The sequence below is a fragment of the Anomalospiza imberbis genome, chromosome 4, assembly GCF_031753505.1.
Source record: "Anomalospiza imberbis isolate Cuckoo-Finch-1a 21T00152 chromosome 4, ASM3175350v1, whole genome shotgun sequence".
NCBI lineage: Eukaryota > Metazoa > Chordata > Aves > Passeriformes > Viduidae > Anomalospiza > Anomalospiza imberbis.
In genome coordinates, this window is record NC_089684.1 from 37600686 (window position 1) to 37628072 (window position 27387).

Consider the following 27387-nt stretch of genomic DNA (forward strand, 5'->3'; position numbering starts at 1 on the left):
CTGTGTAGGAAAAGGAAAACCAGTCTGAGTTTTCTACCAAAAGCTTTCACCAAGCTGTGAACTGAATATAATTCTATAAAACAAAAGTGGAAGCCTGTACAAGTTCTGTAAAATGCACATCAAATCCAGTAGGTAAGAAATGTAATTTTGATCAATTTCTGTTCTGTTAATCCTACTGTAGAATGGCTTGGCTCTTCAGTAATAGTCTGTCAGGCACAAATAACTGTAAATAGAAAAGCTGTTACTAACACCCTCATGAGTTCATAATACATGTGATGATAAAGATTTAAAAGGTGTTCATTTCTGTTTGTAAAAACTACCTTAGTGGTGTCCATAACATCAAAAACTGAAGGCCTAGTGCACAACAATTCCCTGTACTGAACTACCCAATCCCTGTACAGGCCAGGAAGTCCATCTGTATTTGTAATTTTAATAATCCAGTCCCCCGTTCCTGGAACTGTTGCTCAGCAGCACCTAACAGAAGAGAAATTTATGCACATTGTTATGCATGCAGACACCCTGCTTTTCAGCACCGACTGCCTGCATAGCCGAGACATTTAAACAGAGGAGATCATTGCTTTGTCTCTTTCTAACAAAGCATAGAGACCTGGAGGGGTGAAGTCAGAGTAATCAAACAGGTAGTGACTTTCATTTGCTGAAACACTTCCCAGCTTAAACAGCTGCCATTCCAATGCTGCTGTCCTCCAGCAGAATCCCTATGGATCAAATTCTCCTGCCCTTTTTCTATAAAGAATTTTTTTCTATGGAATGCCATGCTTTCACTTCCTCCCCACACATTCTTGCTCAGATGTATGAGAAGCATTACTTGTTTCAGCTTTTCCCTATAGTGGAGCAAAAGTTAAAAAATCTGTGTGACAAAGTTAAAAAAGTTTAAATTATATGTGTAGATTTTAAATTTGTTTTCCAGCTCTTGGGATTCTTTACAGGTGAAAACATGGCAGGCAAGAAACCAACCTTTGAAGGAAGAACTCCAAACTGTACACCTTCTTACACCAAAGGCATCACAAAATTATTAATTCAGCCCAAGTACAAGGCACAGGGAGCAACAGGTGAACCAAAGCAGCCAGTTCCTGGGATAGAGAACCAGAGTTAAGTTGTCCATTGCAGGCAAATCAAGAAAGCCAACAGCCCCAGAGACAGCAGATTTCTCTCTGTACTGCAAAGCCTTCCAGACATGCTTTTCAGGAAATTGATTTTACCTACTTGAATGAATGAAATGTATCTAGAGACATTAAACTACCCAGAAATCATCTCCAATTGAGAAAATCTTCAGTTGATATTCTTGATACAGGAACAAGGATGGTCATTAATTCTTTAAATGACACCCCATAACACCTTAAGTCAGGAAAATCCAAATTCCTCTGGTTTCTGCACCTGAAGTTGTCAAAATTCAGTTAAAACTTTTCCGTACGGAATCTAAACAAATGCAAAACTGAGAGCTGTGCTCCAGCACTGCTTCCAGAGTTTTCTTTCACTTTACTTCATCCTCTTCTTTAAGGATTGTGCATTTCTTATTAATTTTATGCCTGTAAATTGCACATTGGTAAATTTTTAAGTAACAGAAAAGGATTCTGATACTATTGTGCATTGGTCTGCCTCTAGAATGAAGTAAATATGACACCTAAGGCACATCAGGTAAACCTGGCACTGCCACTGCAGAGGTTTCACTGCCTCCCCCATTACGAGCACCACGCTCTGACCAACTGAGCTGAGCTCAGTGGATCTGGCTCCCGCTGCTTTGCCAGCAGCCAGGTTTGCTAGAATGCCCTTCCAAAACTGGAACACAAAGATTGCTGCATACAGCTATGAAAACACAGCATTACAATATTAGAATACTGACCTTTGTACTAAATGAAACTTCAGAGCACCAAGAACAAGATCTATCCAAAACACTGTATTTACAAAATAATCATGAAACATGGCAGTTTCAGAGCAATTCCTACAATGAGGTTTTTTTATCTTTTCACTGGTAAAAGCTGATCACAGTAGAAGAAACATTTTGCATAACTTTTTACAGCTCTGACATAGCTGTGCTGCCTTAACTGCATCAGGGGTACATCTTGTGTAGTAAATGCAGACCACGTGGTTGAACACAAAATCACTTTTTACTTGCCAGTTTGGGAACAACTCTGCAGCTGTAGTATCCCATTTCCTGTCCTGAACAGAACATGTAAGACAGCATCCAAAGGCCCTGAGCTTCAGCAGTGGATATGTCACTTGGCTAAATATTGTTCTTCTAAGGAAATTAATCTTGAGTGTTATTCATGGAATGTTTCTAAAATTTGAGTCACGAGCTCATACACATGTGAGCCATCTGGAAGCACTTCCAGGAGATGCAAGGGAGATTTTAAGAACTGTAAACAGTGTTAATTACACAATGCCTGTTTTACTTTTTTCCACTGTAAGGAAAGAAAGAAAACAACCTTAAACTCTGTATATACAAAATGACTGTAATTGAAAAAGGACTGCTTAAGAATTTGCATGTGATATCAGGAGAGTAATCAAACTTTAGTGACTAACAGAATTCCTCCTGGTCAGCACTACCAGAAAAGCCTTTGGCAAGGAAACTTTCTGGCACTGTAGTAAAGAACTGTCAACAAGAGAAAGCACAGAACACTGGATTTTTGTTTACATTATCAAAACCTAATCAAAGAAAACCTGAAAGAGATAACTTAAGACAGAGACAAATGAAGCAGATTTTCCATCTATTTTCACATTAAACAAATCAGATATGAAGAATTTCTTTTCCATTCTGCAGATATGAATGAATTCTATGCAATTTGCCAAATGCCAGTATCAACATTTCATATTCCAAGACCAGGATTTCTTGTCACATTAATTCCACGGGCGTTGGCCCGTGTGCCTTTCAAGAATCCATCTGAATGGAGGGACATTTGCAGGCACCTCACAAAGTCATTAATCATTTAAGATCAAACCCCAGATTTTACTGCTGCAACAACAGGCTATACAGGAAACCTGCCTCTTTCTACCCCCACTAATTAATTACCAGCCATGCTGAGGGAAAGAAGTGCACAGCTCTTTACCAGATCTATTTTGTTTATTAAAATTAATACGCACAAGATTGTTTTTACCTGTTTTCCTTTAACCCCTTGGGACATAAAGATATGTTTGCATTTGTCCTTAAAAGCAACCTTTAGAGCCCGTGTTGGGAAATACTGTGTCACATTTACCAATCCACCAATCCACCAGTGCAGAGAAAGAAATGGATTTTTAAAAATAACTAGAGATTCTAAAATTTCCAAAGTTTGTACTACACCAAGGATATTATAAAATATCTCTTCTATTTGGTATGAGCTGCAACAAATGCCAAAAATCTTCCTTTCTAGTTCCTTCCTTTTTCAAGCAGTTCTTTTTGGAAATGTGGATTTATTTTGAAACTTACCAACAGCGTATGAATTTGGTGTTAGCACTAGAAAATCTCAAACTATGAGTGAAACATCAGTAATATGAGAAATAGCCTAGATTTTCAATTTCTTTACTTGACCCATTTCTAGGACTAAGGATAGCAATGGAAAGTGCAGGACAGCAGAGTATTGACAAGGCTGTGCAGACATTGCTCTCCTGAAGCAGCCTCCCTGTGCATTTTGGCTGACAGAGAGGGTGCTCACACTCCATCTTAAAGCAATGCCTGACAGCTTATACAGGTATCAGAAAGTCGGTGACACTTTTAGAATTACATTATTCTTTTAAATTAAAGAAAGGATTCTCCTGGACACGAAGATAAACAGCTAAAAGTGCAGCAAAGGCTGCTTGCTTTCCTCCACCTTCCTTCTTCCATCTACCAGGCAATCTAATACCCAAACCTCAGGTATTTTACACTTTTGAGAGGCGTAACAGACTAACTCTCCCATTACTTGATTTATACACAGGGAACACAGCTAATGCACTACTGCTGTGATTTGTAGGCCTCAGACTCAAATACTGCTGCTCATCTGCTAGGAACCATAAATCCTGGGGAAAGCTGATTAGCAAAGTCTTCAATCACAGCTTGCACTTCAGGCCTAAGACTGCTGCTTGGAACTAAAGCAACTGTTGAGTGATGAAGACAAACTGTGAATCACCCTGTGAGCACTGCATGCATTTGATTGACTGTTTTAGGACTACCCCAAACTGTGTCATTTACTAGTGAAAACAAGATCTAAAGATTTGGCCATGAGAACCCATGAAACTGAATTTGCTTTCTTGAACAAAAAGAAGAAAAAAATAATGCTTTACTGTTCCTTAACAAATATACATTTTTATTATGAAATTATGAATATAAAATAAGTGAAGTCCATGCACATATTAAAACCACCCTGCCCGCCCCCCCTTCTTTATGTCTTCAAAATTGCATTTTAAGAAATTTAATTATTATTTATAGTTAAAACTCACGGAGTCAAGTAAAACATCACCGCACTATAGTCCTCGAGTGTGCAGGAGAGCAAAAATAGAAAACGATTAGTTTTGTGAGGCCAAGTGCCAGGAATTGTCTAAAAGATTTCTCTCTGTTTTGATTAATACAATGCTACTGAAAACATTCAGTATTTTTCAGGCCCTCAAAGATGCAAAATTTTAAGTAACTGGAGAACTTTTTTTTTCCTCCACCACCAATTTCCATGTTCATACTTGGAGGATCAGCTTACCATTTTACATTGCATATTGTACACTGAACAGCAGTGAACGTACAAATGATGTGGTGTCTTCATATAATAAAGTTATGACCAGGATAAAAAAAAGTGACAGTATATAAAAATAAGAACTTTGGTTCTCTGAAAATAAGCATTCAATTGATGAGCTCATCAGAAGCACCACTGAAATCTTAACTGCGTCATACCACAAGGTATTTGATTTTTTTAAAGCATTTCAAAGATGCCCCATGGGTGACACCCAAATTGAGTTCATTTCCCTTTATATGGGATGCTTTAAAGAATGAACACCACCATGCAGGATGCCTGAGTGTGCAGGAAGCTCATCTATGCAGCTAAGCCAAAGGACAGTTTAAAGGCCAGCTCCACAGCAGCTTCTGTCACCGAGTCATGGAAACACACGTAACACTCCTGAGGTTTGGGATGGAGAATGAGTCTCCTGGGGAAAAAAAAGAAAGAAGAAAAATAAGAAAATCATCATAGGTGTTATTTTTTTCCTCCCCAAATGGTAGATTCTGGTTGTACTGTGAGGTTTCAGCAGGAAGTTAAAACAAGCTGCTTTGTATGACAGTTGGCAAATTTTGGTGTCTGTCCTGCGTTACTTTACCTTTTTCAATACATCGGATTTTTAAATCAAGTTATTCTCTACTCAGTTTTTTTAAGGCTGTGTAGGGAAAAAAATCTTCAGGTTTTCAGGATCTTCTGTGTCTGTTTGCAGCAATCCAAGTTTGTGGGCTACAAGCTGCAATCAAGGTCCTTGGGAGCAAGTCCCAGGATTCACATATTTACTGATTTTTAAAAGTAATAACATCTGGGTAGTTACACTCCCACATATTAATCCAATAAACTCTTCAATGGAGAGACCTAAAATAGAGAAGCTGTTAATACCTGTGCATTATAATTATTTTTTAAAAGGTATCAACAGTAGCATAAACTTTTTAAAATGTTTTATTTAAATATTTAAATTTTTCCACACAAATTGCAGTTATGTACATTCATGGTGGGAAACAATTATTTTTCTTCCTTCTCTTTAAGCATTTTTCTTCCCAATGAAAAAGTTTATTTTATAATATAACAGTAATTATAACTGTCACTTTATTTGTTTATGTCATTGACTCAGCAGCTATTGAAGGTGGAAATTCATATCAATGCAGCTTCCCAGTCCCCTTAAATTAAAGCTACCTCAGTCAGCTCAATTATTTCTGTGATGTGCTACAGTTAAATTTATTTTTAAAGAACACAATGGCATAGTCAAAATGAAAAACTGGAGATTAAATTTGTCTTTAAACCTACCCCACAACCCAGTAGTTCATTGTTGGTGGTGGTTTCTTCTGGTCAGTCCAGTTTTCAGGAGAGCACTCAAACAGAAGTCCATGTTCTCTTACCAGACCTGGGTCCTCAGCTGCCTTACTGAATTCTGAAATCCCACAGCCTGCCTTCTTCTTTTTCTACAAAACAGTTGGTGAAATGTTAGTAGAGAATGAGACATTTTGACATAAACACGAACAAATACAACCATGTGATTTGTTCAGGACTCTCTGGTGGATGACTCTGCTGTCAAAAGCCAGGCTTAGAAGATATAACTGACTTGCTTATGTGATTCTTTTCTCCACAGTTTTGTTACTTTGGCATCAAAAGGCTTTTCCATTGTTACACAAGCTGGAATTAGACACCTGCTCCATTTTTTGACTTTTTTTCCTTCTAGCTAAACACTTTTTCTAATAAGACATCTGAGTTACTACAGCACCTTTAAAAAGTGTGTTACAACAGCTAAAGCTCTCATCTTTCTTTCTCTGTGTCCCTCCCTAATTAAGAACTGTTATAGTAAAAGTCTATTGAATAAACTTGGCCAGGCAGGAATTTCTTTTAGTAAATAAACAGCTGAAGCACTTTGCTCAGAGCATTTTCTGACTTTTACTCAGTTTGAGGGCATAAAAGCATAGAAAATAAAGACATTTTTGTGTTTTCTCAAGCTTTTAGAGCTATGTTTTGAGCAGAGCTTTTGAATAAACCTTGCAAAAGTTCTGTTTCATCTCTGGATCTGCCAGTGAAACACAGTTGCTTCAAAGGTGAAAGAAAAGGTATTTTTGGAAAACAACTCAAGGAACTTCTGTCTGCCATATGCAGATGCAGAAACCATATTGTTAAATCTGCCTACAATACTGAAGATGTACGGGCTGCAGATCTAGAAAACACAGTCAAAACATCCTATTTTAGGGTTTAAGACTACTGAGCTTATTTTTGCTCCATTTAAGACTCATTCAAGATTCCTGTACACATTTTAAAAGTTAAATTGTGAATTTTCAGTTCTCAAAAATTGAGGCAAAATTAATTATTGATTAGCTTACAGTAACTTTGCATTACTGGTGCAGTTCTCTGGATCCTAAACCATAACAGTATTTAGCAGATGACAAAGAATACACAGTATAATAGTACATTTCTGTATTTGATTTTTTATCATGTACTGTGAACAAGGTAAATTTCTATTTATTCTTTAACATTCTCTTTGTGCCATAATACAGCCTGCCAATTTTAGCATTAATTGCTGGAGCCAATCTGCAAAAGACTACAGCAAATTTTTCTGTAAGAGACGCGTCCATCAGTTATTTCTGATTCTCAGTTTTTATGGCTTGAACTATAAAATATCTATTTAATGGCTGTAGCCAAAGGCAATCTGATGCTAAGAAATGCTAATTTACTCTCTCTGCTTGCTTTTAGGTTTCTACATCTCCCAATAGAAATGCCCAAAATACATGGCTCGTTGCCAAAGTCCTATTCAGCCAAATCCCAGTGTCATATGGCCAGCCCACCAAATTATCACTATTTTTAATACTTAAAAATTCCTAGATTTACAAGGCATATGGGTCTAGCTAGAAATTACTTCTTTAGAACATCAAAGAAACATTAAGGAAAACTATACTGCTATTTGCAAACTTGCCTTCATTCAATTTGCATTTTTATTTCCCCTCTTCTCACTTAACTCGCTTGAATTTTCACTTTAAGATCTAAAAAATACAACTGAGGGTATTCCACTCTGGTTTAGAGTCTGCAGACATGCAAATACAGCTGCTCGTGAACCACTGAAATAATGAAGTGAAAAGAATCCTGAAATACTGCATTGAGAATGTGACTGGTCAAAGAGAAATCCAAATTTCCATACCTCTTTCCTCATGGACTGCTGGAAAATGGAACGAATTGAAAGGCAGCACTGGTAGAAATTCTCAATTAACTGAGGGTGGATGGAGCCACCGAGCTGTGCTACTTCCTTGTGAGTTGGAGTAATAAAGATTCCTTGCATTGTCTCCAAAGAGAGATAGTGGAAGAGGGTGTTCTCAGGACCAGATGTCAACCTTAAAAATATTGGAGAATTCATTTAATTAAAATAATTAAAATAACTTGCAGCTTTTGTTTCTTAAGGCAGAATTGTTTTTCTAATTACTGTAGGGTACAAAATGGATACAGGCCCTCAAAAGGTTCCTATCTCTACACCAAGGAAATCCTGCTGATTTTGAATCTAATACTCAATTTAAAAAACCAACAAATTTAAAAAATGTGCTGCTACCTAGGCATTGCATTTCTGTTCTCAAAAGTTGTCCCCAAAAAAGGAAAGTGAAATAAAAGCTTTGTTCACTGTACACCTACCTAGAGATAACATGGAGGCACAAAGTAAGTACCTGCGTGGTCCAGAAACTTCTGCTTGAAATTCCAAGGTCACACAGATGTGGGACAGGTGTGCACAATACTGACATATTATTCAGAAACAGCTGTCTTTTATTGTATTATTTCAAATGTTTATGTTTAATTAAGCTCTCAGTTTAACAGATTCACTTCTGATAATCTTTGCACAGCAAAGCTTTTGTTGGAATAAAATCATGAGGGAACTTCTGTGATCTGTATATATTCAAAAAACAATCCAAGCATGGCCTAAAAAATGAAATACTCAATAAAAATAATTTCTTACTTGATAGCATTAAGAAGTTCTGTATCTTTCTCTGAAGAGTTCTTTTTCAGGCTTCCTGAATGAAATGGGTTTGGCAGGGTGTGTTTTTTCCTAGTGGCCTGAAGAACAAGCAGATAGATGAAATAACAGAGAATACACAGATGAAGAAAGAACAGAATCCAGCCACGCCAACAGAAAGGACAATGTAGCATTTTGAATAAGGCCCAGTTATATATCAATTTATATAAATGTATTTTATAGTCTATTTTAGATTAAACTGGTTAGAAGCAGTTGTACAACTGCACAACCATTAGTTTTGATAGATTATTTTGGGGATATTCTCCTATTAAATCTGCTTTTTTCAACACAGCTGTGCCCACTTCAGGCATGTGAAGTCTTTACAGGCATATTTACAAGCAATGATAAAATAAACAAGTGTGATGGCTCTGGGGCTGACTCAGAGCTCCCCAAGGCAACAGAATTATTTTCTACTGAATTCAAGGGACTTACTCTTTTATAATGCGCTTTTTATAAAAGCCACCTTGAGTTTGAATGAGCTGCCCTGTCCCCAAGCCCCCAGAACCTTTTCAATTCTCTCTGCCCATGTTCTCTGACCTGCTCCAGCACAGGCTGTGCATTGGTGCTCTCCTCCCCCGCAGGCCCTTCGCAGCCCTGCTCGGCCGCCCTGCTGCTCCTCAGGGGGCTCTGCTTCCGTGGGGTGTGGGAAGTGTCCCCAAAGAGGCTCCTCTTGCTCCCTGGAGTGCTCCCAGCTTTGCAGGAGCTCTGGAGCTTGCTCAGCATTGGGGAGGTGCTAAAGCTCTCCAGTCTGTCCCGTGCTGCAGGAAGGAACCAGTCAGCACAAGCTAAAGGTGGGATGGAGGGAGAATCCAGCCTTTCCTCTATGCTGCCGTCTATTCCTTCCAGCTGGAGTATGGTTGCTTTGACCTGGTCTACATAGATGCAGTCTGGTCCTGGATTCCCAATAGCTCTGGATGCACAGCCCCCTGCCTCCAGCAGGACACACAGGACAAAGTGTCTCTGTAAATACAAACAGAGAAGACTGCTTACAAACTCATCAGCTGTTTGCTTGAAAGAAAGTCCACATTTAGAAAACCAGAGCCAGACATTTCTGATATGAGCTGTCTGAAAAGACAAGATTATGAAGGTAGAAACATTTTCAACTGAAGTGAAAAGGCATAAAAATAATGGGAATTTGTATTAAACTTCACAAGCTTTGTAAATTTATAAATAATGCTGCTCCCTGGGAAGTTCTATCCTGTGAAACAGCTACAATTTGAGTATTTTGAAAAATTACCCAACAAAATGCATGGTAAGTTGATCTAGTGAACAGACAACTCACAACAGCAGAAGAGAGCCTCAGAGAATGGGCATGCTGCAGCATTAACTCACCAAGCCAACTATCAGTAAGAAGTATCTTGCTTCAGGCTCCCTGTATCCCGTCAAACTCGACTCCTCACATGGCTGGAGATGATGCTGTGGGAACACTTCCCGCCAAATCACTAACTGCCCAATCCTCTGCTCTGCTGCCAGGGCTAACAGACAGTAGTGCTGGCAATAGAAACCCACATCAGCAAGGTCTTCCTTTGGCAAGTGATTACCAACCAAGTAACCCTTAATTAAACACAGAAAAGGAAGTGTGTTCAGTGAGAATACAACACCACCACGCAGCACTTCAGAGTACTTTTCAAACAGAGATATCCCTGCTCCACGTGCACTGAGATCGTCAGGTTTTTGGCCACAGACTGTCTTTTTGATATATAGTTGTACAACACTGAGCTTTTGGGCCACTTCTAAGTAATCAAAATATAATATTATATATATATATATATATAATTATATATATAATATATATGTAATCAAAACTAAATATAAGTAAATCAACTATCAGCATATATGCAAGTTATCAAAGGTGAGCTGGGCTTTCCCAGCTTGCAAAACAGCTACAGTGTTAAGGTGCTCGAATTCTCATTTAATTCTCTCTCCAAAAATGGTAAGCTTTCACTGGAATTAATAAAATTTCCAAAAAAATTCCATAGTACAGTGGTTCCAGCACTAAGGGCTTTACAGCTGAAGTGCTGTCTTGGTAGATACTGTGCAGTTGCCTGATAAAATACCTAAAATGCAAGTTTTCTTAAAGCAAAGGCTGTTACTTTCTTCTTTATACTGTTGATTATGCTGTCTACATTTACCAAAGAGAAATAAAGTTACAAATGAGGCCAAAGTGAAAAAAGCTGTCAATACAATTTCTCAAGTCTTGAATTTAAAGACAGATTCAAGGTAGAGCACCTGCTATTAAAACATGGGAATAAACAAGAGTTCCTATTAGAATATCCTACAGTTTCATTTGAACTTACTCTTACTGCTTTATTACTCTCTCTTTCCAATCCTTGGATTGTACACCAAGAAATTCCAGTCTTAAAGAAGTATTTTTGTTCTTGCTGTTCATACAGTACATAGCATTTCCTGACACTGATTTTTTCTGTTACGGTGTTTGAGCTTTAGGTCTGTCTCTAGAAATGCATGCTCAATTCAGTCACATATTCACTTCAGATCTGTGAGATTCTGAAAGACTAAATTAGATTTCTAGATGCATTTTCCTAATCTTTAGGTCTTAATCATTAATACTACCTTGTAAAAGAGACAAGAGCCCAGGATCACATATAATCTTCTCATGTCATAATAATCTTCAGACTGTTGGAGAGGAAAAAAAGCATTGTATAATTTTTAATTCTGCACTTTTATTTTATTTACCAAATGCAAGTGAACTAATTCTGGTAAACTGTAATTAGTATTCAATACTTTCATATCTGACCACGTCTTATTACCAGTACAGCAGTTAATGCTGAGCAGTTAAGGGAAATACCAAATTTTTAGCCTCCCTTATTGAATTTTGTGTGATTACAATCTTCTCTAAAAATTTCAGCTCAAAATAACTAGTTTCTACTTCATTGTTATGTGTTCATAAACTATATTTGTTAGGATATGTCCATTGTCACAGTTAACAGCAAAATAGCTTTATTACAACTACTGACACCAGGGGCCCTCATAGAGTAAAACTTTCAAGTCAAAGCATTTTTTCCCAGTCTCTGACATTTTACTCAAAATATTCCTAGTCATTCATCTTTTAATGCCCAGTGCTCTCCCATTAGCAGCACTGTTTTTAGATAGATATATTGTATTTTAGGTTAAGTAGGTGGAATCAATTTCTGTGCAATAAACTGTTAACTTATATACACTCACTTCTGTAATCACTCAGCTTGTTCAGTGCAGGGATTCTTTTGAATAGAATTTTAGAGTAACTGTTCTGGAACATGAGCTCAAGAGAGCTTTCATTACAAAGTAAAGCTGAAATGTCAATGTTTTTAGACCTTGCACAGCTAAGAATTACTGAAGTAAATTATATTACTATTACCTTCTGTAACAATATTAAAACTAAGCAGAATTTGTAATTCTGTAAACTGGAAAATTAAATTCTGATCCATAGATGTTTCCAAGTTTGTTCACAATTTCTTGGGAAGGAGACTGTTATTTACACAAAGAAGAACTGTAACAACAATCACCTCTGTGATTTTTGTAGACATCCTACAGATTTAAATTATATTAAATCACGGATTTTCAGTGACCAATCCTATTAGGATTATAATATGTTATAATATTAAGCATGGAGAGTAATTCAGGATAAACTGCTCTGATTCCCACTTCATCAAAGTAAATTGATGGATTTTGAAAATAGTCTTTGTTTAAACCACTGAATGTGATGCCAAAGCAAGGAGATACAGTGCAAAGCAAACAAAAATAAGATTTTTACCAGCTCTGCAAAGTCAGCTGCTTCCAGATCACTCAGTGCTGTGTCAATTTCCATCTGAAATAGTAAAAAAAAAATACTTTGAAAATAAAGATTTCCAACACATTAATTTCCAGTAATAGCCCACCTCGGTCTGTCTTGCTTGTCTCAGATTGGGATTCACAAGTACAAAGTGACTGGATAAAAAGCTGCACCTATTTTTTTATTAGCAACATCAAATATCAAGAACACCTGGGGATACCAAAATGAAGAAAAAACCTGTCTAATTGCTGTCTGTTGTCCTGTTCTTTGAACTGTACCATTTCTCTCCCTGTGTGCCTGCTGGGCCCAGTGTTGGTACAAAGGAGATGCCATTCTTACTTTCAGTGTTCTTTAAAACATGAGGTCTAGAGACAAACCTGGAACACTACTACATCCAACTGAGATTTCAGAAAAATCTTTTATCCAACGGATTTAAGTTTTTTGTCTCTATGGAAGTTGCCAAAACTCTTTCACACATTATTTTTGTTCTACTGGAACTACTTTAAGCTTCCTTATTTCTGTAACTGCGAGAGCTGTTGGTTAAATCAAGTTTAACAATGAGTACTTTTGTTGTTCCTAGGCACTGAAAACTCATGACATAAATGTGTCGCTTAATGAAAAGAACCTAAATCACACGGTTGCAAACTTCTTGAGCTGTGTTAACAGGCTGACTCTAATTGAAATACAGCCAGTTTTCAAACAGAGAAATGTCATCAAGTCAGCTGGCACTCAACAATTAACCATCCACTCAGCTTTTCCCCAGTCAAAATTTAAATGGCTTTCTCCCTGAAGAACTAACATTTTAAATTTTATATTCCTTATAGAATAGAACAGCTCTTCACCAAAACACTAACTGGAAATGTCATCTTCTGCAACAGCAACATTTTTCTGGCAAATGAGAATCATCTCAAAGAACTCTAGAAAGCAATGTCTGTATTTTAAGTATTGATGCTGTTTCCTAAGTACTTTTTAAACTTACTATTTTATAAGAAAAAAATAGCCTGCAAGCTAAACTGGAGACCAAAGCACAACAGAGCCCCTCTACAGAAACTTGAGAATTAAGAAAAAAGCATGGAAAACCTCCCCATCAAAAAACAGTAAAAAAGCAGTAAAAAACCTACAGTGCAAGGTGGAAAGAACTAAATAATGATCAGTCTGTGACTAAAGATAAAGGAGAAGACAGTTCTCCTTTAAAGGAGAAAAGGGAGAAGGCCACAATAGCTAAAAGAAATCTGTTTGGAAACAATGGCACAGACTAATGTATTTTATACTGGAGTCACAGATACTAAAGTAATGAAAGTGAGGTTTACAACTGGCAGCTAAAATGTTATTAATGTTATATTTAAATGTTATTTACTGTGATCTACCTTTTGTCTTACTACTGCTTACAGCACAGCTCAGTTTCTAAATATGGAGGTAACCTGGCACAGTGGAATGGTGCAGAAAAACTGTACCTGTCTGGCATCCACAAATGACATGTGGGTATTTATTTTGATTCTGCAACAGCCATTTATAACTCTCCTAAATTATGAGAAGTACGTGGGCTTCTAGAATAGTATTTCCTGCCTGCCAAAATACTTCAGTGGTTAAAATCAAACATACAGCTACATAACCAGGGGCTGCTTTCTCTACTCTTCCTAGATAACACTAAAGTCACCGAATTACACTCACAACAGCAATCCGGTGGGAATGTTGGTGTAGCTCCAAACCTGAATTTTACAGGAAAATGGACCATCTGGGATGGGCAAAGCACTTAGGTAAATCAGACAGGAAGAGTAGAAGACACCTGCACTGACTTTCTGGCCTGTCATGGGTAGGTTTTCCTGGAGAGATGTGGAAAGGACATGACCTTGACTTCCTGGGGCAGCGTCAGCCAGCGCAAGCCGGGGAAGCCGCCCAGGAACAGGGCACTGCAGGGATCCTGCTGCTGGGCACCAGGGCTGCTGCTGGGCTGGAGCCTCGTGGGACGGAGGGCACGCTGGAAGAACAGGTTGAAAAAATGATCCAGGCGAGAAACATTTTCCACCTGGCAAAAAGCACTGGACAAACATGAACTCCAAGTTAGAATAACACTGAGAAATGTGCAGCTTGTTTATATAACCCTCAGTGATACACAAGCCTCTTTACAGCACTGTGCTACATTTGGATGTTTTTTTAACATGGAAAAAAACACAAGGCTGATATCCAGGCAGTACCTACAAACAAAGAACAAACTAAACCAGTATGGTATTACCATAGAGCAGCTTAAGGTGAGTGAAACATCAATCTCATCCTTTTGGAAACTGAGATTTGTTTTTTTTTGTTCACTATGGCATACATACATTAACCCTGAATTAAATGCAAGAACATGAGTAATCCACCTGGGCAATTTTATTTAAGTAACAGTCAAACTGAAAGTCTCCTGGGTTATTTCCAAATGCAGAGAAAGACACTCACTCTGCCAAATGGAGTTTGGCACTCTAGATACTCACTCTGGAGAAGTCCAGAGTGTTTACTCGGTTAAAAATGTAACACTGATACACATATATGTTTTACAGACACAGAGGATAATGTTTGCAGACTGCTGCTGACATCCACAGTGACTTGGATTATGGGAATGATTTAACCTGATCAAGGACAAAACTTTCTGAAGTGACAAAGCCTGCTGAAACAGTGTCTTACTAGTGTTAAGACTGAAACCAAAAGGCAAGAACAACAGAATTTTTGTTTTTATATAAGTGTAAAGGATCATGCCAAGAAACTCCTTGGAAACATTAAAATTAATCCTAATGCTTGTCTTTTTCAGTGAGCACCAATGAAAAATGAGTGACTAAAAAGAAAATACTTCTGAAAGAACTCACCTGTCCAAGGAACTGTACATGAATGTCAAGGTCCTGACAACATTTTCAATCATATTCCTCAGCTGATAAAGTGGCACACTAACAAATAAAAATTAAAACGTATGGCTATGGTTAGAATATCTTTATGATGAATAATCAGCCCTCCTAGAACATGTAAATATGTAATATTACTGATGTTATTCAGCAGTCTCTTCAAAGAACTTGAGTTTACCAAATCCTAGAATATTACTCTTTTCTAACTTACAAATATTTCTGGGATCTTATTCTCTTCAGAGGAAAAGAAAAAGAAATTACAACAATGGCTATAAGAAAGATGTAAATAAAGTCAATTAAAATAGTGGGGTCACAGACATAAAAACTAATTACAGCAAAAAGAGTACATTTTAACCCCTTTCTTGCCTTTTTTTTAGAAGAGTACACAAAATAAATTTGAGGACACAAAATTTAAAGGAAAACAAAACTTTTCCTTTGAAACTCACTTTTCTTCAGGAAGGCCAATTACGAGCAACTTATCAGATTCTTTCCAGTAAACAACTTGAACAAGTTTTTCACATAAGAACAGGGAGGAACTAGAAAAATGAAACCAGAAGTATTTCTGTTAACACTATAGAGTTATAAGGGAGCTGAAAATCATTTCACTGAAGTAAAAATCCTAGTCACTACTACCCACTACAAGGAAATTCCCCTAAATCCATTTACATCCAGGCTGAGCACTCCAACCTCAGGCATGCTGTTGCAGTTAAAAAAAAGTTACTGCCTAACAGGTTGAGTTGCTCTGGTTTGTCTAGAACTTGATGCATGACCCATGTTTGCTGTACACGTATGTATAAAGTAACAAAAACAGTAATTACATTTCAAACACTTTTACCTGATGATCTCGGTACCAGTAACACTTTCCAGTATGTCAGACAGTGTGAGAAATATCCCTCTCACACTTTTCAGTTTTTGGGATGCTTCAGATATGGGATACTGATAAATAATTTCTTGCTGTGAAGAAAGTTAGCTGTTAGTGAAGTAAACCAAAACCAAAACCCCTCCAAAAAATCCCCACAGAAAACAAAATAATGATTTTTTTATTGTGGTAACAACTGGGGTTTTTTTTTTAACATGAAATCTTTTTTCATATCCTTTCATATGACATTGAAACAAACAGTGCACTGCATGGGCATACTGGAAAGTTCTAAAAGGCACATGAATGTTTCTGACAGTTTTAAATTCTCTATTTTATATAAAAGCATGACTTATTTAGATTAATTATTACATGGAGAAATGTAAAGCGACAATCGGTGTGGCTGCTGCATCTTACAGCTTTAAGTACACTGTTAACACATCTGATGCCAAGAGAGAGGAAGAAATTCTTTGTTGTGAGGGTGCTGAGGCCCTGGCACAGGCTGCCCAGAGAAGCTGTGGATGCCCCATCCACAGTGTCCAAGGCCAAGCTGGATGGGGCTTGTAACAGTCTGGTCCAGTGGAAGGTGTCTCTGCCCATGGCTGTAGGGTTGGAACTGGATGATTGTTGGGGAAGATGAAATAGGAAAACCTTATAAATATGATTGCCTGGCAAAAGATTTGGAAAATACAGACATTGAGATGAGAACTAGATTTGAAATAACAAACCTTGACTACTGAATAACTAGAAAACAATAGTATAGCCAGGTTGAAAGCGATCTTCCCTTCTGATTAAACAATGCCCTTTACCTGCAGATAGGTCCAAAGGTCAAATGGAATGCTCTGTCTCACCCCCAGTGTATGGCTCATCCCACACCTGTGACCCTCCCCTGAAGTATCTGGTATCTGTGACCCCATTGGCCCAAGTCCTGTTCCAGCCCACCTTGAAGCCCCCTGATAAGGTGTGCCCGAGGGACCGGACGCTGTCTTGGATCTTCTCCTGGGACCCTCACCTGGAACCCTCCCTCTGTCTCCTTCTTCCTCTCGCCCTGGGCCTGCCACGAGTTGCGCCTGGCAACTCCAAGCAGGGCCTTTCCCCCTTTTAATAAACCACATTTTCTAAGACCTGACTTCAGAGATCTCTCATCCATCCAAACCGTCCTGGAGACCCGATCTTGCTACAGATGATCTTTAACATCCCTTCCAATTCTGTCATTCTCCAATTAAAGTATTTGTACAGTTCTTTCAATATCTGAATTCTGACTTAAACCATCATCAGACATACAGCTCTTCAAAACTAACACAGAATATGAAAACTCAAGTCTCTCTGTATAACCCTACTTGGCTGCTTTACATGGGTGGCATAAAACATAACTGATGAATATGCTCAAATTTTAAAACACACCATTAAGATTTCTCATGAAACATCTGACCAGATACACAAGTAATTTGAAACTAAAGCTCTATAGAGATAAATATCTGTGAGATAGCTTTCTTTTTCTAACCATTAAAAAAAAATCATTCTTTTATTCAAGCATTTTCAAAAATTTTGTATTATTTCAGTAACTATAAAAATATAGTAATAAGCAAACATGATTCCCCCTCATTTATTCCTTTTTGCCAAATCATGATGAGCCAAAAATAATGCATGTAATATTAAACATATCCACTGCAAAGATTATAGTAAATTATCTTTCTCCACAAACAAATGAGACACAGGCATGATTAACTTCCCTGTTTATGCCACTAATCACATTCAGCCAGTGCCAACACCCATTAGAAAATTTTCCTTCATCAAGACTAAAAGAATGCAAAATTTTGTTACAGAAGGACCTGACAAACTCTTCATTCATATCCAATTTAATTAACTCTATTTATAAATACTCATTAGTGACAAGGATCTTCTTTTCTGGAATCAGTCGCTCAACTGCTGTTTTCTAATTGCAGAACTGCAAATGGCTAGAAGGAGCCTTTTCCCCTCCTCTTCACTATTAACTGGGGCCTTCACACAAAATTTGTTTGAAAATGATCTGAACACATTCCCAGGGAAAGAAAAGCCAACTATAACAAACAGGCAGAACTGTTATCATGTATGGATTTAGCGAGGGCCAGTACATGCCACCAGATCAGCTGTCCCCAAAGCAAGCCCAAAAGTCACAGGTCAATGACAATGGGATTAATAAATACAAGTACCTCACTTCTTAAAGTGTAAATCCTCCCTCAACCTAACCCCCAAACCCGGACAGAATCTTCTAGTAACAGTAGAAGGAACATTAACATTATTCCTTTTAAGATATGCTATTGCCAAAATCAGGTCAAAGATGTGAGTGTTGCACATGGCTACAAATAACGTATAATTGTAATACCCACCTTAAACTAAAATATAAAAAAAGGCAGGGTTGACCTTACTCACTGAGAAACTGTTACCATAGGGACACCCCCCCACAGGCATACACACATCCCAAATTATTCCCAATACTACTTCCCTGCAGAGCTGAGCAGACAGAGCTTACAAGTCTTAAAGCTAATTTATTCTATTTTAGGTGCCAAAAGCTCACAAGTGGAATACTTATTTACAAGTTCCACATTCCTGTTGCCACAGTTTACACGGATGTGATCTGCATACTGTACCTCCTCTGGATATGGGTAAAGCAGCTTCTTAAAGGATTATTATATTTCTGTTGTGCAGGATGGCTTTGGTGCACCATAACTTCATTTAAAGTACTGCTTAAACTACATCTGGGACAGGACATCTACAGGATAGAACTTGCCTGAAGTTCAGAAAATGAAATTTAAAGACAAATGCCTTAAAGAAGGTGGCATTCTTTTGCAAAGAAATGTTATAAAGAGCTTCATTATATCAGCAAAGCATCTCTCAACATATTTGGGGCTGCATAATTGCCAAGACTTCTCAGAAAACAATTATTCCATGTTGTGAAGGGACAACAAGGGCATTACAATCCCTCTTTTACCTCTGCTCAGTGTTCAGGATTAATCCGTTTCTTGGGAGAATGCAAAGGAACAATGGGGCAAGAAACCAGTACTCAATTTACTGTGAAGTGCAGAATTGCAATCAGGCATTTACATGTGCAAGAGAGGAGCCAGAGGCCCTGAAATTATTTTTTTTAATATTTCATTAAGTTTATGTGGTCAAGAAAACACTGGTCTTGGACTAGTACATGTTATGGTATAATGTCATTTTCTAGGGTTCTCCTTCCCATCCCTGTCTCTAGAAAATAAAATTAAACCCTGTTATGTGTAGCTGTAACACTTTTTCTCTATTACACATCACCAGCAGAAAGTAGACTTGTAGCAGCTGAAAAATATTATTAAAAAAAAAGTAAAGGTATCTCAATCTAAGGATAAATTCCAAGGGAGAGAAAGCAACATGTTTTCTTTCTGCTCCCCACTCCTGTCCGGCCATCTTAGTCCCTGGGGACTGGAAAAACCTGTGCTTTGTTTGATGTCTCCTAAGCATAGATAATACATGATCACTGGGACACAATGCTAAATTTGAGAATCACACAAAGGCAGAAGACTCTTTTCCCAAATGTCTGTTCCCAAAAAGTCCACTTTGTCCACCTGTCATTTCCAGACTGGGAAAGAGGCCAAGCTCAGCTCTGCACTGAGAGGAATATTTGTAGCTATGGCTACATCCTGAGCAACTACAGAAACTTACAATGCCGTACATGCACACTGGTAACATTTTTCCGAAGAACACAATAAAGACAGAGAGTGAAAGGAAGCTTTACAGGACAAAGGAAAAGTACTTCACTGGCTCTAAAAACGCTGCCCAAGCAAGAATCAGCAGCTGGCTACTAACAGCAGACATGCCAGAGCCCTCTAAGAAAAGGCACATTAGCATTTCAAAACAGGAGGAGCCAGACAGATTATGGATGTGGACTGCCAATAGCTCCTGCTGGGGCATATTTTTTTGACTAGGCAGATCCTGGCTTATAAACCTCCAGGTCAGCATCCCAGAGACAGCTCAGGACTGGGGAATGCACCTTGGCTGTGGAGTCACCACCTGGTTGCTCCTCACCTGCTCTCTGCTGAGTTCAAGGCCAGTCAGGAGTTTGTCAGCAGTGATGCTGGTTCTTACCCCTGGAACTTCATGCTTTATTTCTGCCAAAATGGGTATTTCATGGATGATTCCCAACTCCAAACCATGAGGAGGATTTTTTATTTATCCTTTTACATCAAATGTCCTAGGAGCTGCTAGGTCAGTGGGTACCTTGGAGCTCAGGTTTATTCAGTCAGGCACATACCTCATCCTTGGATGTCTCTGAGTCCAGTTTCAGCGTGAGGAACATGACAATGTGAGGTACATCCTGCACAGCCTGCTGAAGGTCCAAGGTGTCCTCTCCCCACAGGAGCCGAACCAGGTTGCTCATACTTGACTGTGTCTGTTTGCTCCTTTGCTCAGAAGTTCCTTCAGGCTCAAATACTGAGGTTTCAAATGTCATTTTAACCTATTAAGGTAGTTAATTACAGAATGAGGCTGTACTTACAATTACTTTCCAGTATCAGATTAAACAGATGGAGTTTGAGCCCTTTAAGAGTTCAGGTTTTCTCAGCCCCAGATTTACCGATGAAGATGTAAGCAAACAAAATTCCTGCTGTTTCAAGAAAACCAATTATACGTTCAGCATTACATAACCATCTATTACAAAGGACAAGCCAGCTATTACATGGTCTATGAACCATGTGAGTAAGCATGTGGTTTGCTATGTTTTCATACATAATTCTTATGGTTTTGAGAATGGAAAAATATACTTACTGCTCTGGCTTTGTCTGAGCACAAAAAACCCATTACTGTGCCTTTGAAACACACACACTATTTGACTTCTTTCAAAATGTCAGCAGTTTCCTAAATACATATCTTGAAGGCTTTTTCTTGAGCATTTCTTTGCCATTTTGAGTGCACTGACACATTTGCACAGGGAAATCCATTTAAATTTACACTGGACTGCAAAAATCTGTTAAATTGTAATGGTAGCAATTCTTTCATTTTCAGTATGTTAGCTTTCCTTTTTTTAACTGTAAAATCAGAAAATAAGAGTTTTGTTGTTGCATTTAACAATTTACACAACTACCAAGTAGCCTAAAAACTGCTTACATCCCTTACTGTGCTGTCTTCAGAAGAAAAAAGATCAGAACACAACAGAACATCCTCTCTTAAACAAAACCTTAAAAGTTTAGATGATCAAGCTGATTTCGCAAAAAAATATGATAGTTACTGTCCCTTATCTCCCAAATAAGTTTAAATCCAGGAGTTTTAGAATAAATGAGTATTTCCTTACACACAAACAACATATCCAAACCTGATGAAGAAACATGTTTCAAAATTTGCTTTACAGACATACTCTTTTAAGCCCTGACTTACAAAAATTATGTTAGTTGTCTCAGCAGTGATGAAAGTGATTTTTTTCTTTTTTTGTGAATGAACACATTAGCCTAATTATGAAAGGAGGAAATGTGAGAAACACCTGTCTCTTGACTGAGCATAAAAATGCTAGTTCCAAGGAGAAGAAATTAATTTATGTTCTTGGATGAGACCTTACTGTTTATCAAAGTGACTGAAGATATATTTGGCCTAAGTAGGCATGCTCTTAGTTTCCTCTCTCACATGTTTTTACTCAAGACTGTCTGCCTTGAAATACTGTAACATGGGAAGTTCTGAACACAACACATCACACCAAATCCTGCTTCTTTGTTAAAATCAGTGGCACTTTAGCCTGAGGACTGATGCAACAAAATCCATTTTCGTTTTCCCAACTGCGATAAATTTTGAGAAGCCCAAGCAGATAATTTATAAATTTAAAACCAGATCATTTTGGTAATTGTGTATGTGTGTAAGCAAACTTCAAGAGAGGAGTGCCAGCAAGAAATAATGATCCTTTAAAACACCCACTGCCTGTCAAACTAGCTTGGAGAGAAGTGCCATCGTCAGCTCTTACAGCTACATTTGTCACTGGTTGTCATCTTCCATTTTACTCCCTTCCCAACACTTTCCATTCATTTTCTCCTCTCCTATTTGGGCTGCCATCAGTCTTTTTTCTCCTCCTCTTCCCTGGCACAGCACTGCAGTCAGTCCTACTCTCCTGTCCTGTACTACCTCTTTCTTTTCTGACAGCAACTCATCCCTTGCCCTCTCCTCACCAGTCCAGTTTTGATTCCTGGCACTGTACATGAACAGGGCTCAAGGAGCAGGAACACCCTGCTGAGAAGCAGCTGCTTTCTAAGCCCCAGTAACGTGATAGTTGACAGTTTCAGAAGTGTGTGTTTTCTTCTCCAGCATTCTGAGACTCCATTCTGTTTCTCTGTCATGCCATCTGCATATATTTCAGAATATTTTCCTCATACTCTGTCTAACTTCTTACAGATTTCCTTAAGGCTCAATAGTTATTTCTCTCAACTTCTACTGCAACTTGTCTCTGGACATTAAGTCATGACACTTAGGCTACAGTCTCGATGTTAATGACACACAGATGTCATTCTTGCTGCAGTCTATCTTTTAGTTGCTCAATTTTAATAAAAACAAACTTAGTCTGTCTTGTCTTAAGAGACACAACCATATGATCCTCCAGAGAACAGCTCAAAACAAACTGGACTGAACAGAACTTTAACTCTTTCTCAAGCTGGAGTCATCCATGCTGCCTCCCACACCACTGTAATAGAAATGGACCAAGAGACTGCATTTTGACATATCCTAAAAAAATATATATTTTTTTTTTTTTTGTGGAGAAGAAACAAATCTTCATCCTGAGCAGTGCATAGGATCTGATTAAATATGTCTACTCAAGTCCCCTTTTATAAGTACTGACTGTGAAACCTTCCACAGCTTCGATTCTGTTTCTCCTGAAGAAAACCAGTTCAAGGCACAACAGAAAACAGAAAACTACATGAAGAATGAGAAAAGCATTAATATTCCTCTCTATATATCATGCTCATGTTCTCAATACTTAGAACATTTCTCAAGAAGAATTTAATCAAATGGCAAGAAGGTGGCAGGAACAGCTAACTGTGAGGGACATGGATCATCAACTTCTACTTAGGAAAGGGGGCAAAGTGGAACATGACAGAGCTCTCCACAGCCATGGCAGGGTAAGAAATGAACAGTTAACTTTTTCTTATAACCCAGGAACGTGGGGGTATGACATGCACTTGGTTAGGTGGAAATTTGAAAGCCACTGATGATTAACATAATACAAATCAGTTACATAAATCACTGCTCCAGGATGCTCTGGAGGTCAAAGGAATTTTAAGAAACAAAGGAGAACATAGAAATCCTTAAATGATTCTACAAGTCCTTTATTATTAACTGCTGGAAGATGGAAAGTAATGATCGGAAGGTCACTCTGTATTTAATCTGCTTCTTAATACTATTATACATTTCTCAGTGTAGAAAATGTAGCTGCTGTACCACTGGTCTGCCCCAGAAAGGCATTTCATCTGCAAGAAAGCTGCATGGCTTGGAAGATGGATTTCATTACAGACAGAGCTGAGGGCATTGCCTGCCTTTTAAAGACTGCCTGCTGCTTCCTGTTTTCAGTAACTGTTTGCCATGTGCTTATGGTCTGCACAACTGAAACTTAAAATTTCAGGCTGAAATTGCTGATTCTAGATGTCTGCCTCAGGCTGGATATTTTTACAAAGTTTTGAGTGAAATGGTTAAGCAATTTCTGAGTATTAAAGAAGAGTATATTCCTTTAGCATATCTTGCCCTTCCTAATCTGTCTTCTCTTCCTCATGGTGCTAGGAAACAACTAGCAACAACTAGCAACTATTTTGATTACAGAAATGTAAAACAAAGGACTAATGTAGCAGTTGGACTTCTATTACTCAATAAATGCACTAAACTAGCCCTTTCAAGCCTAGATCTAGTTGTCTAAACTGAAGTAAGAAAAACAAAATTCTGGAAATACAATAGTGAGATATGATATGTCACATAGTGCAGTTGAGTCTAAGTAGTGAAGTTTTTGAAATTAAGTCCAGCAATTTTTAACATGAATCCAGAAGAGCAGGGACTTCACTTAAAGAAATAACTTATATGTAAGTAAAAAGGTTTAAACTGCATATTGTTTGATATTCTGCAAGGTAAGATGACTGAGAACATGGTAACAATTTTGCTTATATTACAAAATGTCAGCTACAACAACACTGTGTTCCTTCAGCAGCATGATTGCAGTGTACTGCACTGCAAAAAAACCCAGAAGTCTGTATTTACATCTCCACTGGCCTATTCTAGCCACCACTTGTCTGGCTTGACTCAAACTGCACAGTGGAAAAGGAATAATTGCACTTTAATGAAAGGATTTGGAAAGCCACCATGACAAATATTTCAAGTAATGGCTGCCTGCTTGACAGAGCGAACACTGACACTGCATCACCAGGAACTGCTCTGTCAAGGGCTGCACTGCATTTGAACAACAAGTAATACCTACACCCTCATCTAGAGAGGATGCAATTACACAAACTGGATCATCTCTGCCTTTTTAATCATTCTGTATTTAATAACAGTCACAGCAACTCCGTATTTGGTCAAAGGTAGACGAGAAGATTTTTCTCCCATGGAGCTCTGCCAGTACCTGACCACAACTCCAGTAGCTCAGGCTAAATTCAGGCTGTCAGATATCTTGGAAAGCTTCCTGAATTAACATCTCCAGTACTCAATCTCACTGCAACTGAAGATATATTTCCACGGGAGCTTGCATATAGAACTTCGTGTTCAAGAAAACACAAAATTTCCACTTTGAAAAATCTCTGGACTGTAAAAATATTTCTATTATTACCATTACCTTGAACATTCTACCAAGAAAAACTACCAAGAAACACTTTAATTTTTAACCTGTCCCTGCTCATACCTCATACACATTAAAGTTTCAACTTTTATCTTGTTTTCCTGTCCATCAGCAAGTGAATTTCAGCAGAGTAACTCAAAATATTCCATTTTATGCTAGTAACATCCTAGGTAAGTAACACTCTCCTGGCTTTGCTCTGAAGTAGCTATCTAATTCTTCATGACTTATTTAGTTCTTCATTAGAGCTCCAAAATGATTCAGCTAGAAGAAAAGATATATGCAATAAGTTTTGGAGAAAGAAACATAATTAATCAGATTTTTTTGATTTTTTTTGGGTACTAATTTTTATTACTAACAACTTCTATCAGTTTCATCACTGTTGAGTTTTGAAAGATCTTGAAAGTATTCAATCTAACATCTCTTCGAACCCCAAGAATTAATTTTTGTATTTAAATATTAAACCAGTATCAATTTCACCACTAAAATGCTCTTAAATATTTTTAATAGGACTCCTTGTTAATTCAGGCTTGTTTTTACTCTCTTGTGGTTTGTGAGTCTTGTTTATATTGATGAAGATATAATTATTTTATTTAAGTATTTTCAGAGCAATTATTACAATTTAAAATACAGTAATTGGCAAAAAAATCCACTACTATCCTGCTGACATGTTTGTTTTTAAGCTAGACATCAGCACCTACCTATTTAATAGGATTCTTCTGATTCTGATTTTTATCAGAATTAAACTCTGAAATTTCTACTCTGACTGAAGTCAAGCAATGCATTCAAAAGATAATAGAGTAAGTTTTAAGAAAAAGGCCACCTAAACTTTGTTTCCTCAGGAAAGAAAGGCTAGAAGCAGTATTAACTCTTACAGAGGATTTTTGGAATAAATGTTCAACTGTCCTGTATACTGTACCTGCATAGGACCTGGAATGCAAGACAAAACCCTCTCTATGTTTTCAGAATTCACATCGACATCATTTACAGCAACAAGAACATCCCCTGGAGGTGGAACAGACAAGAAATGAGAAATTCAGTTGCCACTGCATCACAATACAGAGCAAAAGTGTCTTAAAAAATGCCATTCAAGCTGTCATAAATGTCCATTTATTATATTTAAGTAGATGTTTGTTACATGCAACATTTACCGCTTTTAGTCTATTACCTCAGTGCTCCTAAGGCCTTATGGCCACACTCACATCATTTGACAAAAATTATAGAAATATAGAGTGGTTTGCGTTGGAAGGAACCTTGAAGACCATCTAGTTCCAACCCCTTGCCACAGGCAGGGACACCTTCCACTAGATCAGGCTGCTCCAAATCCCATCCAACCTGGCCTGGAACACTTCCAAGGATGGGGCACTCCCAGCTTCTCCAGGCAGTCCTTTCCAGTGTCCCACCATCCTCACAGTCAAGAATTATTTTTTTTCCATATCCAATCTAAATCTACTGTCAGTTTAAAGACATTCCCCCTTGTCCTGTCACTACAGGTAACTGTAAAAAGTGTCTCCCCATCCTTCCTGTACGCTCCCTTCAGGTACTTCAAGGCCACAATTAGGTAACTGTGAAGCTTCTCTTCTCCAGGCTGAACAATCCCAATTCTCTCAGCCCTTCCTTAGGAGAAGTGTTCCATCCCTCTGACCATCTTGGTGGCCCGCATGTGTAACAACTCTCCAAGCCTCTCCCCTCCATCTAGGCTTGCATCACCCTTGTTACCTGACCAGAAGCATATTTCTCATTTTAGTCCTTTCTCTTCCATTCCTTGCCCCTGCTGTGGGCCAGTTTTTATCTGCCAGTTTTTCCTGCCTAACAGCATCTTGTGTTTTCTACATCTGACACTCTTACCATCACTGGAAATGGGGAAAAAAACTCTTAGGGTCCCAAAGTCATTAACTGCAAGAGAAAAAGTTTTGAAAAATTAAAGGTACCACCTACAAAAGCAAACAGAACCAAATTATAGCTTACAAACTTAACATCCACATTCCAGTTTAAAGCACAAAAATCAAACTGGGATTTCTATATGAAGAGAAGGAAAATATTCTCAAGAAGTATCCCAGTGGTAATTAATTGATAACCTATGCCTCATCCCCCTCAAAAAAATGCATGTTAAAGCATGGAGTGTGCAAGAGGGATATGAGACCTGTGGAAAAGAAGACCAACTTGTGAAACTAGAAAACGTAAAAGTAAAATAACATCCAAGAGATAAAAGTACATAGACCTGTCAAAAAGAATAGAAACTGGGAAGTAAAAATAAAAGGATTTTTGACCATTCATTGTTTGGCCTTTCCTTGGAATGTAGGTGAGTGATTCCATCCCAAGTACTCCTGACAGTCCTATTCACCTGTGCTCAAGAAAAAAGAAATCAAATGAGGTCAGATAGACAGAAGTAATACTGCAGCAA

General features: G+C 38.0%; 1 protein-coding gene across 2 annotated transcripts in view; it reads right to left on the reverse strand.

Annotated features, from left to right (window-relative positions):
* Positions 1-4263: 4263 nt before the first annotated feature.
* The window catches only part of INTU (inturned planar cell polarity protein), a 39473-nt gene continuing 16349 nt past the window's right edge, over positions 4264-27387 (reverse strand). For both annotated transcript variants that reach the window (XM_068187922.1, XM_068187921.1), the window contains exons 3-16: positions 25903-25988; positions 20451-20654; positions 16163-16281; positions 15774-15863; positions 15295-15372; positions 14304-14493; positions 12437-12490; positions 11257-11319; positions 10018-10239; positions 9223-9645; positions 8629-8726; positions 7828-8017; positions 5961-6115; positions 4264-5106 (exon numbers count right to left, since the gene is read on the reverse strand). In XM_068187922.1, coding sequence (XP_068044023.1) covers positions 4995-5106; positions 5961-6115; positions 7828-8017; positions 8629-8726; positions 9223-9645; positions 10018-10239; positions 11257-11319; positions 12437-12490; positions 14304-14493; positions 15295-15372; positions 15774-15863; positions 16163-16281; positions 20451-20654; positions 25903-25988 — 2084 coding nt within the window. In that variant the 3' untranslated portion in view covers positions 4264-4994. The remainder of the gene's footprint in view (positions 5107-5960; positions 6116-7827; positions 8018-8628; positions 8727-9222; positions 9646-10017; positions 10240-11256; positions 11320-12436; positions 12491-14303; positions 14494-15294; positions 15373-15773; positions 15864-16162; positions 16282-20450; positions 20655-25902; positions 25989-27387) is intronic.